This window comes from Phyllostomus hastatus, unplaced genomic scaffold (assembly GCF_019186645.2).
Source record: "Phyllostomus hastatus isolate PE091 unplaced genomic scaffold, TTU_PhHast_1.1 phas_scaffold_755, whole genome shotgun sequence".
NCBI lineage: Eukaryota > Metazoa > Chordata > Mammalia > Chiroptera > Phyllostomidae > Phyllostomus > Phyllostomus hastatus.
The window spans coordinates 12976714-12988742 of record NW_025334039.1 but is presented as its reverse complement, the minus strand read 5'-3'; the positions used below and the strand labels follow the sequence as shown (position 1 = coordinate 12988742).

The 12029-nt window shown below is 54.4% G+C and overlaps 1 protein-coding gene across 1 annotated transcript; it reads left to right on the top strand.

Moving 5' to 3' along the window:
* Positions 1–941: 941 nt before the first annotated feature.
* LOC123810652 (PILR alpha associated neural protein) lies at positions 942–7778 on the top strand. Its single transcript, XM_045826541.1, has 6 exons — positions 942–1004; positions 3497–3556; positions 3819–4327; positions 5064–5145; positions 5938–6159; positions 6511–7778. The coding sequence occupies exons 2-6, from the start codon at positions 3540–3542 to the stop codon at positions 6530–6532; spliced, it is 852 nt and encodes a 283-aa protein (XP_045682497.1). The 5' UTR covers positions 942–1004; positions 3497–3539; the 3' UTR covers positions 6533–7778.
* Positions 7779–12029: the final 4251 nt, after the last annotated feature.

The following is a 12029-nucleotide window of genomic DNA, read 5'->3' as shown; positions in this document are numbered from 1 at the left end:
AAGCTATGTTTGATAGTGAGGCTGGCGAAGGCCTCCTAAAAGGTGACATTGGATCTGAGTGAAATATTAATGAAAAGAGTGAGTCATCGGTAAAAGCCAGGGGAAAAGGGTCCAGGCACAGGGAACGTCAAGTGCAAAGACCTCGTGGCCGGTTCAGCTCCTCTGGTTCTAGAAACATAGATCCGGCAGAGCGTAGCTGGGGCATAAGGGTTAGGAAAAGAAATCGGAGAGTTACTTAGGGGCTAGGTCACGTAGGGCCTCGTCAGTCACAGTAAGGAGTCTGGATACCTGAGTGCTAGACAAACTGAGTGATGCGACTTGAACTACTTATTTTAAAGACAGTCGGGTTGCTTTGGAGACAACGCCTCGTAGCAGGGTCAGAGTGGAATGGGGGATCCAGTTACGGGGACAATCCGAGGTTGGTGCGAGGTCTTCGCTGCCGCCCCCACCCTGCTCCCCACTCCTCACTCTCCACCGGGAGTGAGGCAGAGTTGGGGACACAGAGTCTCAGAAACTACCTGAGGTAACCATGGGTGTCCATGGCGTTGGGGTGCCAGGGCGGAGAAGCCCGCCATCCAGACGCGGGGGAATCGGACGGTCGCTCGCCCTCCGCCGCCCTCTCCAACCTTCCACCTGGGACACCGCTGAGCACGCCTCCCGTGGTGCGGCAGCGGGAGGGTTAAACCGTGTGGCCTACCGGCGGGAGGGGGAGAGGCGGAGACCGAGCGCTCGGAGGTGCCGCGCCGAGCCCCGCCGAGCCGAGCGCAGCGCGAGCCGAGCCGAGCCGAGCCGAGCCGAGAGGAGCATCTCCCGCCGCCGCCGCCGCCGCCGCCACCGTCGCCGCCGCCCCGCGCCCCAGGCGCCCGCCCCCCACCCTCTCCAGCACCCCGCTGCCGGCCACCCCCCCGACCATGCCCCGCGCCCCACCTGCTCCCGCGACCCCCCAGCCCCGCTCCTCCCTGAGCGCCCGCAGCTGCCGCGCCGCCGCCGCGCCAGGCTTGCAGGTGAGTGAAAGGGACCCCCACGACCCCACCCGAGGGGGCCCGGCCCTGCCCTTCCGGACTCCGAGTGTTTCGCCTCCGAGTCTTTCGCCCCCGCCTCTCCCCGCGCGGTCCCTCACCCGAGCTCCAGCCTCCAGCCCAGCGGTGCTCCTTCCCTGCCGTGCTCTCCATCCCTCCTTCGCTCCCAGCTCCATCCTGCCCTCCCAGCGCAGTGGTCGCCGTGCCCGCGGCTGCCTCCATCCTGCCTTCGGCTTAGGCTCCGGGCATCCTCCCGCTTCGGGTTCCTGGTCTCTGCTGTGGGTGCTCCCTCCCTCCGAATCCCTTCGCCGACCTCCCGGTCCTCGTTTTCTCCCCCGATCTCCCGGTCCTCTTTCTCTTCCCCGACCTCCTGATCCTCGGCTTCTCCCCCACGCCCGCTGCTGTCCAGCCCTGTGCGGGGAGCACGAGCTCGTGAGACGGGTGGGCTGGGGCCACGCCGGAGATGGGGCCGGGAACCCCCACCCCAAGGTTCCCGCCCCACCCCCCGCTCCTCTCCTGCGCACAACAGGTCCGTGAGGCGCGAGGAGAGGGAGGGGGTGGCGCGCCAGCCTGGGGACTGCGGGCTTCCTGGCAGGGGCAGCTAAAGGGGGTTCGGGTCCGGAGACTGGAGTTGACGTCAGGGGGAAGGGGTGATGCACAAGGCGGAGGGGCAAGGGGGTCCTGGAGTCAGCCGGCCACAGAGGTCCCCGTGAGCCCGTCTCCGCTTCACTGCTTCGCTCCCACACGCCCTCCCTCCAGCTCCGTTCCCTTCGCGTGCCTCTCTCCCTTCTTCCCACCAGGCCCCTATCCCTGTCTCCCCCCGCAGCTCCACATCCCTTCACATCGAGAGAAACAATTCCCAACTCCTCCATCTTTGCTGTTCCAGGCTTCAGTCCCATCCCTTCGTCTCCTCGTGTTGCCCACGGTTTGAGGCTCTCTCCTTTCCCATCCTCTTTCTCCCCGGCCCTGCTCTTCTCCACCCCTTCCTTCCTCCCCCTGCCGCGGTCTCCTCTGCCCTTCCTGCCTGGACCTTTTCCTTCCTCTCCTGCCCTTCCCCCTTCTTCCCCTGCTCCTGTGACCCCCTTCACCCCCTGTTTCCCTCCCCGACCTTTTTAATTCATCCTGTTCTCCCTTCAGCGTCCTCCACGCTTCCAGTCTCCTGTGCCCACCCGTCTTCTGTTCTCTTTCAGGACGCACGACCGCCCCTCGCCCCTCGCCCTGTGCTCTACGCTGGCTTCCTCTTCACCCTTCTCCTCCCTTTTCACTCGCAACCCCACCCTCCCTTTCTGGGCCTTTCACGGACCCTTCACATCTGTCCCCACTGCCCACTTCCCCATTCCCTTCCTCAGACTTTACGATCCTATTCCCGTTATTCTCGGAGAGTACTTAATGTACAGGTTTAGACCCAGAATCCAGAGGACGCAGGGTATCATATCCTCATTCACTCTGGGGAGACTGTCCCCCACCCAGAACCCTCGACCCTGAAAACATGTCCTTCCTCTTTCAAAACTAACCATCCTGATTCTCCCAGGATTCTTTCCCCAGGAGAGCTACATTTAAGGAGGTGGTCTCTCCCCATTTCTGTCTCCCTTCAGAGGGCACCTATGCATTAGGATGATTCAATGTTGAGCAAAAATTAGCCCTGGCTGGTGTGGCTCGCCGGACTGAGTGCTGGCCTATGAACCAAAAGGTCACCAGTTCAATTCCCAGTCAGGGCACATGCCTGGGTTATAGGCCAGGTCCCCAGTTGGGGGCGTGCTATCTCTCACGCACTGATGTTTCTCTCCCTCTCTTTCTCCCTCCCTTTCTCTCTCTCTCTCTAAAAGTAAATAAATAAAATCTTTTTTAAAAAATTGGCAAAAATTATATATTATATTCTCCCACTCACCTCTCTCTTTCTCTGTCTCTCTCCTTCCATCCCTCCATCTCCTCTTCCCCTTCTCCTAAAGATGCAGATCCCTGGGGCCAATCATGAGAGAAATGTCTGGGACTACAAGTGGGGTGGGCAGGCTGGGTGCTTCCACTGCGCACACACCACACACACATTCACAGACTCACTCTCTCAGATTGACTTCCTCTTCCCTCCCCCACTTTCAGATTCCCTCCCTAGCGGTAGGTACACAAGGAATCACAAGGTTCTTTGCTCTAAATTAAGATTCAAGAAAAGCTTGGAGCTGTGGGCAGCGGAAGTGAGAAGGAAGCCTGAGAAGTGAGAGGAGACCCTGGGGTGGGGAGCTAACAGTGACCTGGGGAGTGGTGGAGAGGGGCTGGGGTCTAGACAGGGAGCCACTCTGGGAGTCCCTCCCACCCCCACCCCCACCCCGAGGATGCTCAGCAGCAGTGAATCCTGAGTGGCAGCAGCATAGCTGGCAGCCAGCAGCCTGGGAGGGGAGATGGGGTAGAACTGGTGATGAATGAGCTGGGAAGGTACCCAGGGCAGGGAGGGTGGGGACGTGACAACCCCTTCTCTCTCCCAGTAAAGGCTGGAAATCTGGGTCACAGCTGAGGAAGATCTCGAACATGGAGTCCAGGATGTGGTAAGTTCGGCACAGCAGCGGGAGCTTGGAGGCCACCTTCCCTGAGGCCTTGGCCCTTTCCTCCCTAGGCCCACCAAGGGCCCACCATCCCAAGGGCTAGACACTAGGAAGACAGAAAATGAGGCTGTCTTCCCAAGGCCCACCTGCTTTTGCAGAGAGACCTGGAGAGAGGCAGCCGGGGATCTCTGGTATGAGCCTGTCCTTCCCACACATAGGCCCAAGATGGGCTTCTGTCTCACCCTCTTTTTCTCCCTTTTTGCAGGCCTGCACTGCTGCTGTCCCATCTCCTCCCTCTCTGGCCACTGCTGTTGCTGCCCCTCCCACCACCTGCTCAAGGCTCCTCCTCCCCTCGAACCCCACCAGCCCCAGCACGTCCCCCATGTGCCCGAGGAGGCCCCTCTGCCCCACGCCATGTGTGTGTGTGGGAGCGTGCACCGCCACCAAGCCGATCCCCTCGGGTCCCAAGATCTAGGCGGCAAGTCCTGCCGGGCACGGCTCCCCCGGCTACCCCATCAGGCTTTGAAGAGGGGCCACCCTCATCCCAGTACCCCTGGGCTATTGTGTGGGGCCCTACAGTTTCTCGAGAGGATGGGGGGGACCCCAACTCTGCCAATCCTGGATTTCTGCCCCTGGACTATGGTTTTGCAGCCCCCCATGGGCTGGCTACCCCGCACCCCAATTCAGACTCCATGCGGGGTGATGGAGATGGGATCATCCTTAGAGAGACACCTGCCACCCTGGGGCCATTCATATTCGGGGGCCGTGGGGAAGGTGAGTGGGAGTGGGAGAGGCTGGTAGGGATGTGAGGGTGGGGAGGCTGGTTGAAGACTCAAAGAGCAGCAAGAGAGGCCTTGTCTGTAAGCTCCTTCCACAAATGTTGTGCTGGCGTGGGAGGCAGGGATGAGGATGCCTCTAGCCCCCAAGCTCAGGCCCATGGGCGAAGGCAGATGTGTAAATACTTGGGGATGTCAGTGTAATAAGTGCATTACTAGAGGCATGCACAGCATGTTTTTAAGAAAAATGAGGGGAGAAACTTTTGCCTGGGGCTCAGGACACTTTTCAAGAATTGACATTTGAACTGAACTTGGAAAACAGAGTAGGAGTCCATGCAGAGGGACACCATGGGTGAAAGGAACGCAGGGTGACAGCTCAGCTCCGGGAGTACAGAGACAGGGCCAGTGGTTTGGGGTGATGTCAGGGCAGAGATGGGTGTTTCCACCCCCTGGTTTCCTTACAAAAGCAGGTTCTCTCTGACCTTGTAGCCCCTTCCTCATCACATGTATCCAGGTTTGAGAAAGCGGAGAAGGATTGGGAAGGAAAAGAGCTAAAAATTCTGGGTAAAGCTGATGAGCAGGATAAAGGGGGCGCTCTAGAAAGAGCTGGGCAATATGGATTCACAATGGCAGCCCTCGTCAGGCTTACTGAACCCGCAACCCAGCTCCATTCCCACTGCCTCGTGGCTCCTCCACCTTGAGCCTCCCTGAAACTTTCTTCCCACCCCATCCAGGTGTGGACCCCCAGCTCTATGTCACAATTACCATCTCCATCATCATCGTTCTCGTGGCCACCGGCATCATCTTCAAGTTCTGGTAAGCTGGGGAGAGGACGGTGCTGGCCAATAAGGGCTAAATGTTTGGCTGGACGGAGGAAGGAGCAAGGGCATCAGTTTTGCTGGGGGTGGGATAGGAAGTGGTTGATTAAAGCAAGACCTTGGGGAAAGGTAGTTAAGGATTTGGGTTGGGGCAGACAGTGAGAAACCAGGGCAGATTCCTTCTCCCAGGGAAATAAAAAGACAATGGGAGAGGCGGGGGATTATTTATGTGCACCAGGGGCTTTGGTGGGTATCCCTTGTCCCCATTTCTTCCAGAGAAGGAAGACAGAAAACTGAGCCAGTCTGTAGAGCCCCTCCTTAGGGCTGCCTGGGAAGGGGGGAGCAAATTTGGAGCTTTCTCTGCATGCATTTAATAATGGGTCACTCAGTCCTTCACACTTTACTGAGAGAATCATTAGACAAAAGTGTCCATCCAGGTCATTAGCTGACTCTGAACTAGAACTAAACCTGCCAAGGCACAGGCTGAGGAGAGAAATGGTTCTTCTGGATATGCATGGGGGAGAAGGCAATTCTGGGGAACTCTACCTGTTGGTGGGGAGGAAGGACTGTTCTGTGGATCTGGACCAGGTTGGGAGGATGGTTTAGATTCCACAGCCCCAGGGAGACAGGGTAGGAGAAGTGGTTTTATGAACACATGGTCTTAGAGGCCAGTTTCTCTGCTGTAGGGTGTTAGAGGTGCCTGAGGGAGGCTGGGGGTGACCAGCCCTGCAGGTCCAGGATGGGGGCTTCTTAAATTTATGAAAGAACCTCTTCCCTTATGGTGCACCAGCTGGGACCGCAGCCAGAAGCGGCGCAGGCCCTCAGGACAGCAAGGTGCCCTGAGGCAGGAGGAGAGCCAGCAGCCTCTGACAGACCTGTCCCCAGCCGGGGTCACTGTGCTGGGGGCCTTCGGGGACTCACCCACCCCCACCCCTGACCATGAGGAGCCCAGAGGGGGACCCAGGCCTGGGATGCCCCAGCCCAAGGGGGCTCCAGCCTTCCAGTTGAACCGGTGAGGGCCAGGGCAAAAAGATGGGAGGGTGAGGAGGGGAGGCCCTTTAGGTCTCTGGAACTGTGGTTGGGGTACTCCTTCCCGGGTGGGTGGGAAGGAGGTAGGCCTGGCCCTCCCAGAGCCTGTGGCTTTCCTTCCCAGCCTGGCTCCTGGCCCTCCCAAGGAGCCTGGACCTCTCCTTTCTGGGGAGACCCTTCCTTCTCCCCTCTCTGTGGATCTGTGTCCTGTTCTCATGCTGCCATTTAACTCCAGCTCTGCCCTCTTAACCTTGATTCCCTTTGTCTTGGACTCCCCTCTTGATTCTGGCTTACCCCTTGTTTCCTGACTGTGCCCTTTCCCTCTTCCTCTCAGGATTCCCCTGGTGAATCTGTGATGCCCACCAATGTTGGGGTACCACCAAGCAGGAGGCCGAGGGGCCGGCATAGCCACCGCCCCACTGAGGGTGGGGTGGCTGTGGGAGCTGGGCCGCAGGTGCTCCTGGCCCCTGCCCTTGCCCTCCACCCTGGAACACTCACTGGCCTCACAGTCAGTCCTACCTGCTCACCCTCCTTTAGGTGGGGACCTCCCATATTTGTGGTTTCTGGTCCCCCGTGCCCACCCTTGCACACTCACATGAAAGCCTTGCACACTCACCTCCACCCTCATGGGCCATTGCACACACTGATGCTGTTGTGCAGCCAGTCTTCTGCACCTGCTCCCCATCCACCTTGCTCCTCTGCTGACTCCTCACATTCTTCCTTTTGTTTCACGTTTTTCACGCTCTCCTCTCCCTGCAGTTCACGCTCATCTCAGTCACTCAGTGGTCAGTGGGTGACTTCAGCATTTCCTCTCACATGTCTGTCCTGGCCCCATGTTGTGATGTTGCGGGTCACGCCCTCACTCTATCTCATGAACACCCACTGACCTAGTTTCTGTGGCTCCTGCATGCTGCCCAGAGGTCGGTGGGAGGTGAGCTGGGGGCTCCTCGTTCCCTCATCTGTCATGGTCCCATCCGCTCCGTGTCATGTTTTTCACTGTCCTCATCATCCCACCCTGTGGGTGCTCTCATTACCCTGAGGGCTCCCCCACAAGAAAGGAGGTAGTGAGGCCCCACACTTTTCCCCACCCCACTGCTAAATTCTGTTGTCCGGGAGATGGGTTTTGGGGAGTCACCTGCTGCACTACATGAGAAAGGGGCTCCCATTTGCCCTTCCCTTCCTCCTAAGTCCCTTTTGTCTTATCTGTCCTGGCTGTCTGTATGTGTGTCACTCTCTGGAATTCAAAGCCCCCTGAGCCAGTCTTCCTCTTCCCAGCCTCCCTCAGCGCCTCCTGATTCCACTGAGGTTGGCAGGGACTGGAGGCAGGTGGTTCAAGGCCATTGGGAGCTCTACCTCCCAACCTACCCCTCCCCTTCCTGGGCTCCCTAACATCTCTCCCTCCCCCCCTCTTTTGTTCTTCCACTCACTCCTTTTGCCCCCCACCCCCACCCCAGGTTTGTCCCTACTTCTCATAATTTTTTCCACCTTCCTTCCTTATTCCTCTCTTACCTGGCTCCTATGCTGTGATATATATTTTTGTATTATCTCTTCTTGTGGTGATAATCTTGAATTCTTGTGGGATGTAAGTTTCAAAATTTTCAAATAAAGCCTTTGCAAGATACCCGAGTCCCCTGGTTCTGTCTTATGAGCCCTGTAGAATGGACAGGAGGTGAGGCGACGGGCAGCCAGGAGGGAGAAAGAGAAGGATGAGCAGAGGAGCCCCTCGAGACTCAGTGTGACCTGTGCTGCTCTGACCTGGAGTTGGGTTCAGACACTTTACCTGGGGACTAGATGGAAGGAAGAGAAACTAAGGAAGTGGTCCTGAGCAGGAGCAGCCAGAGCTAGAGGAATGGGAAGAGTGGCTTGCCTGTTACTTGCCAGTGAAGGTCAAGAGAGACCATGTGAAAGGAGACAGAGGAAAAGGGCAAATTCCATAGAAGGACGGGCAGTGGAGCAAGCAAGAAAAGGGAGAAGAGAGAGAGCTGATAAGACAGACAGAGGGTGGAGGGTGAAAGAAGAGAAAAATGGAACAAGCGGAAAGAGGCTGCCTTGCTTGGTTTATTTTCAGCCATGCTCCCTAACCTGCCCCCACCCAGGGTTGCCCCCAAAAGCTGTGCAGCATTGGAAGCTCTGTGGTTAACACTCACTAGCTTTCCCCACTCTGCCTGGTCTGATAGGGTATGGGGGTGGAATCAAGGGGTATGTTTTCAGGGAGGGAACCCAGTCTGCCCAGCTGGGATCAGTCACCTCTGAGCCCTCAATTCTAGGTTTGGCTTTTGTAACAGCCCTGCAAAAGCCCACGGAACACATCAGCCTCTCAGCTGTTGCTAGGCTCTGTTGCCATGGTAACCACCCAGGTCTCATTTCTCCCCCCACCCCCATCTGTGCCCTACTTGCTCCCTGGAAATGGGGAGCTCCAGGGAGGAGAGGGGCCTGGAATGTGTGAAAAGGCTGCCCTGGGCTGTGGACGCCTCCATGTGTTTACCTTTGCGGCTCAAAGTAGGAATGTACATGGGTTGGTAGATGTGTGTTTTTAGGTGTTGGAGCGCTTGGCTGTGTCCTCAGGGAAGTATGGCTGAGTCCACGCAGTGCACAAAGGTGAGTGGGGAGGAGGCGGCTTATTTCTCAGGACCAGAGCAATGTGTACATTCGGGGCATCAGACTCCCTAAGAAAAGACAGACTGCTACAGAAGAAAGAAACAGAGCCAGGCCACGGAGTGATGAACCAAGTAAAAGCAGAGGTACAAGGCAAACAAGCTGCTGAGGAAGGCTCAGAAGCAATCCACCGAAAAGACCCCAGTGGGCAGGTGGTGGACTGGATGGAAGCTGAGGGTGCAGGAAGAGGCGCTGACTGGGGGCGAAGTGGGGGGACAGTGTTGGTGGCAGTGAGGGAGGGATCCAGGAGGATAGGAGAAGAAGCGTCAGTAACCTTTCCCTTCGTTCCCCACAGGAATCTAGTCCTTGTCCTGGGTGGGGGAGGGAAGGGGAAGGAGCTCAAGTGCCTGGAGAGCACACCCCAGCTCTATCACCTTCAGCAGCTGTCTGCAAAGGGACAGTGTGACCCTGCAGCTCATCCATATGCAAAAGGAACACATGAAGGCCCCTAATGAAGAGGGAATTAATTATTGCCTGATTAGACTGCTGTTTCTCTAAATTTAAATAGATTAAAATACACCAGCAGGACACTGGAAATCCTCACCTGTTCCCTCTCCCTAAATGCCCTCTTGTCCATGGAAAGTCAGATGGGAGAGACAGAGGAGAAAGGAGACATTTTAGTCTTCTGAGTTTTCCTAAAAGAATGACCCCAAACTAAATCACATAGTCACACTAACCGGGAAGTATCTTGAGGCCACAGGGAATGGATGCTAACCTTTTTCTCTCTCGGAGCTGAAACTGGAACTGGGGTCTTGGGGGTTCTCGGAAAACTCCAAGGAAGTGGTAGAGCATAGAGTCATTGCAAAGTGATAGACCCAGGACGTATAAACAATGGCCATACTGCTGTCTTGGTTTTTGGAGGCCACATATTACAGACACTACTAGGACCAGAGTCTCTCATCACTATGCATTACACCATCTTTGCCTCCTGAGTTGTGTATCCAGTGACTCAGCCAGGCTTCTCTTAAATGTTTTCCTGGAATGCTTACCACTGTGGCTCAGACCAAACCAGGGAATGGGGAAGCCCCCCGGAGGAGGGATCTCCTGGGCAGAGTTCCGGGTGTGGAAGTGATTCAAGATGGTAATAGTGTGCCAGCTGGAAAGCCCCGGGCTAAAATTAACAGCCCTCCTCCCCCTACACCCCACATTTATCTCTAAAGCTATTCTGTAAGGAGTTCAAGGAACTTAAAACTTGCTTCTTATGGCAAGGGCAGGAGCAGGACACAGCCAGAGACACTGAGGCCCAGAAGTGCCAGTTAATGTAAAGGGAAAAAGCACTAGAGAAGAGCCAGGACTTACAGTGATGACTGCTATTTTGCCCCCACTTTTCTACTTTAGCCCCCAAAGTCAAGGTTTCTTGAATCATGGTTCTTCATCTCATGCAGTAACTGGATCTGGTCACACCTGTTATGTGCCTGTTGTTGCTACTGGGTTAACACAGACTGAGTGCAGAGCCGGGAAATACAATAAAAAGTAGATACTTAAAACAATAAAAAGATACAATGAAGCTCTGGTGGGGGGCAGGTGAAAAGTTTCTGGGTTCAATCCCTAGTCAAGGGGACATACCCAGGTTTTGGGTTTGATCAAGAGGCAACCAATCATGTTTCTCTCTCACTTGGATGTTTCTTTTTCCCTTCCTCTCTTTCTCAAGTCCATAGATATATCTTAGGGTGAGGATTAAAAAAAAAAAGATATGAACAATTACAAGCCAAAGACACATATCTTCTTAAACATGTAAGTCAAATGTTTATTTTTAGGTGCTCTTTGCTGCTTCCTTGCTGTGGCCTTGGGGAAAATCACTTAAATATTCAGTCTTATTTTCATTGTTGTAAAATGGGCATTATAGTTATTTCTACTAGGTTTATTTTGCTCCGTAAACAGGGGGCTGTTCCTGTTGGTAGGAGGGGCTTCAATTCTGCTTCAGTCAAAACAGCTGCTTTGGCCCTATCAGGGTGCAGGGTAGTGGCAGCGTTCATTTACTCAAATAACGTACAGTAGTCCCTCCTCATCTGCTGGGGATAAGTTCTAAGACCCCCAAGGGATGCCTGAAATCTCAGATAGTCTGAATCCTATATACTATATTTTTTCCTACACACACATACCTTTTTACTTAAAGGAAGCATTTCCTGGTTTTTCAATATCTGAGTCGCCAGCATCACTACAGTTGTGCTTTGGGGCCATTATTAAGTAAAATAAGGGTTGCTTGAACACAAGCACTGCAATACCTCCACAGTCAATCTGATAACTGAGATGGCTACTAAGTATCTTGGGCACGGACAGTGTACACTTTGGAGACATTGGACAAAGGGATGAGTCATGTCCTAGGCTCAGCCCTCAGCCGGATGGCTGGAGATTTCATCATTCTGTTAAGAATGGCACATAATTTAAAAGTTATGATGTTTATTTATGGAATTTTCCATTTACTGTTTTTGGACCATGGTTGACCAAGGGTAACAGAAACAGTGGAAAGTGAACCTGTAGATAAGGGGACTGCTGTATAGTTATTTAGCATGTACTATATGCTAAGCAAAAGTGGGAAGGATACTGTGTATGAGATAATTTCTTCCCTGAGGAGCTGACAAGCTTGCTGAGGAGCCACATGTATAAAATAGTTAAAATAGCAACAAAAGGTACAGACTAAATGCTGTGAGAATTAAGACATACGGGGCCATTATGGGTTGGAGCAATCAGGGAAGGCTTCCTGAAAGAGCTCATAAACTCTTTCATTAAGTGTTCATAAACGTTTACTGACCACTAACTAAATTCCAGCTCTGAGGTCAGATACACAATTCAAAGTCCTTGCCCTCATGAAGCTGATATTCTAATGGGAAGAGATGGAAACAGTATGTCAGGTAGTGATGAGTGCCATATTTAAAAGCAAAGGGTGAGGAGACAGAAATGTGGAGGAGGGCAACACTAGCAGAGATCAAAGCAGAGACTAAGGGGTGTGGTGAGGGAAGGGCGGATTTTGATAGCGGCGAGAGGTTATCAGTTACTCTTTGGGCCTAAGTAGGAACCTCAGAAAACTGACACATCCTGTCCTTACCCGCATAGTCAAAGCACTGAGAAATTCTTGAGAGTACAGTATAAGAAAGAAGAACGGCAACTTTCTACATCAGGCTATTCCCCGACAGCGGGAAGGGAAACGGGACCCTACTCTTTTAAAACTCATTCCCCCGCTGGTACCTTGATGCATAA

What these genes read in the sequence shown, in the direction of transcription:
- LOC123810652 (XM_045826541.1), top strand. An exon ending in GGCATCATCTTCAAGTTCTG is followed by an intron (nt 5,146 to 5,937) that starts GTAAGCTGGGGA and finishes ATGGTGCACCAG; the next exon opens with CTGGGACCGCAGCCAGAAGC. An exon ending in CCAGCCTTCCAGTTGAACCG is followed by an intron (nt 6,160 to 6,510) that starts GTGAGGGCCAGG and finishes TCTTCCTCTCAG; the next exon opens with GATTCCCCTGGTGAATCTGT.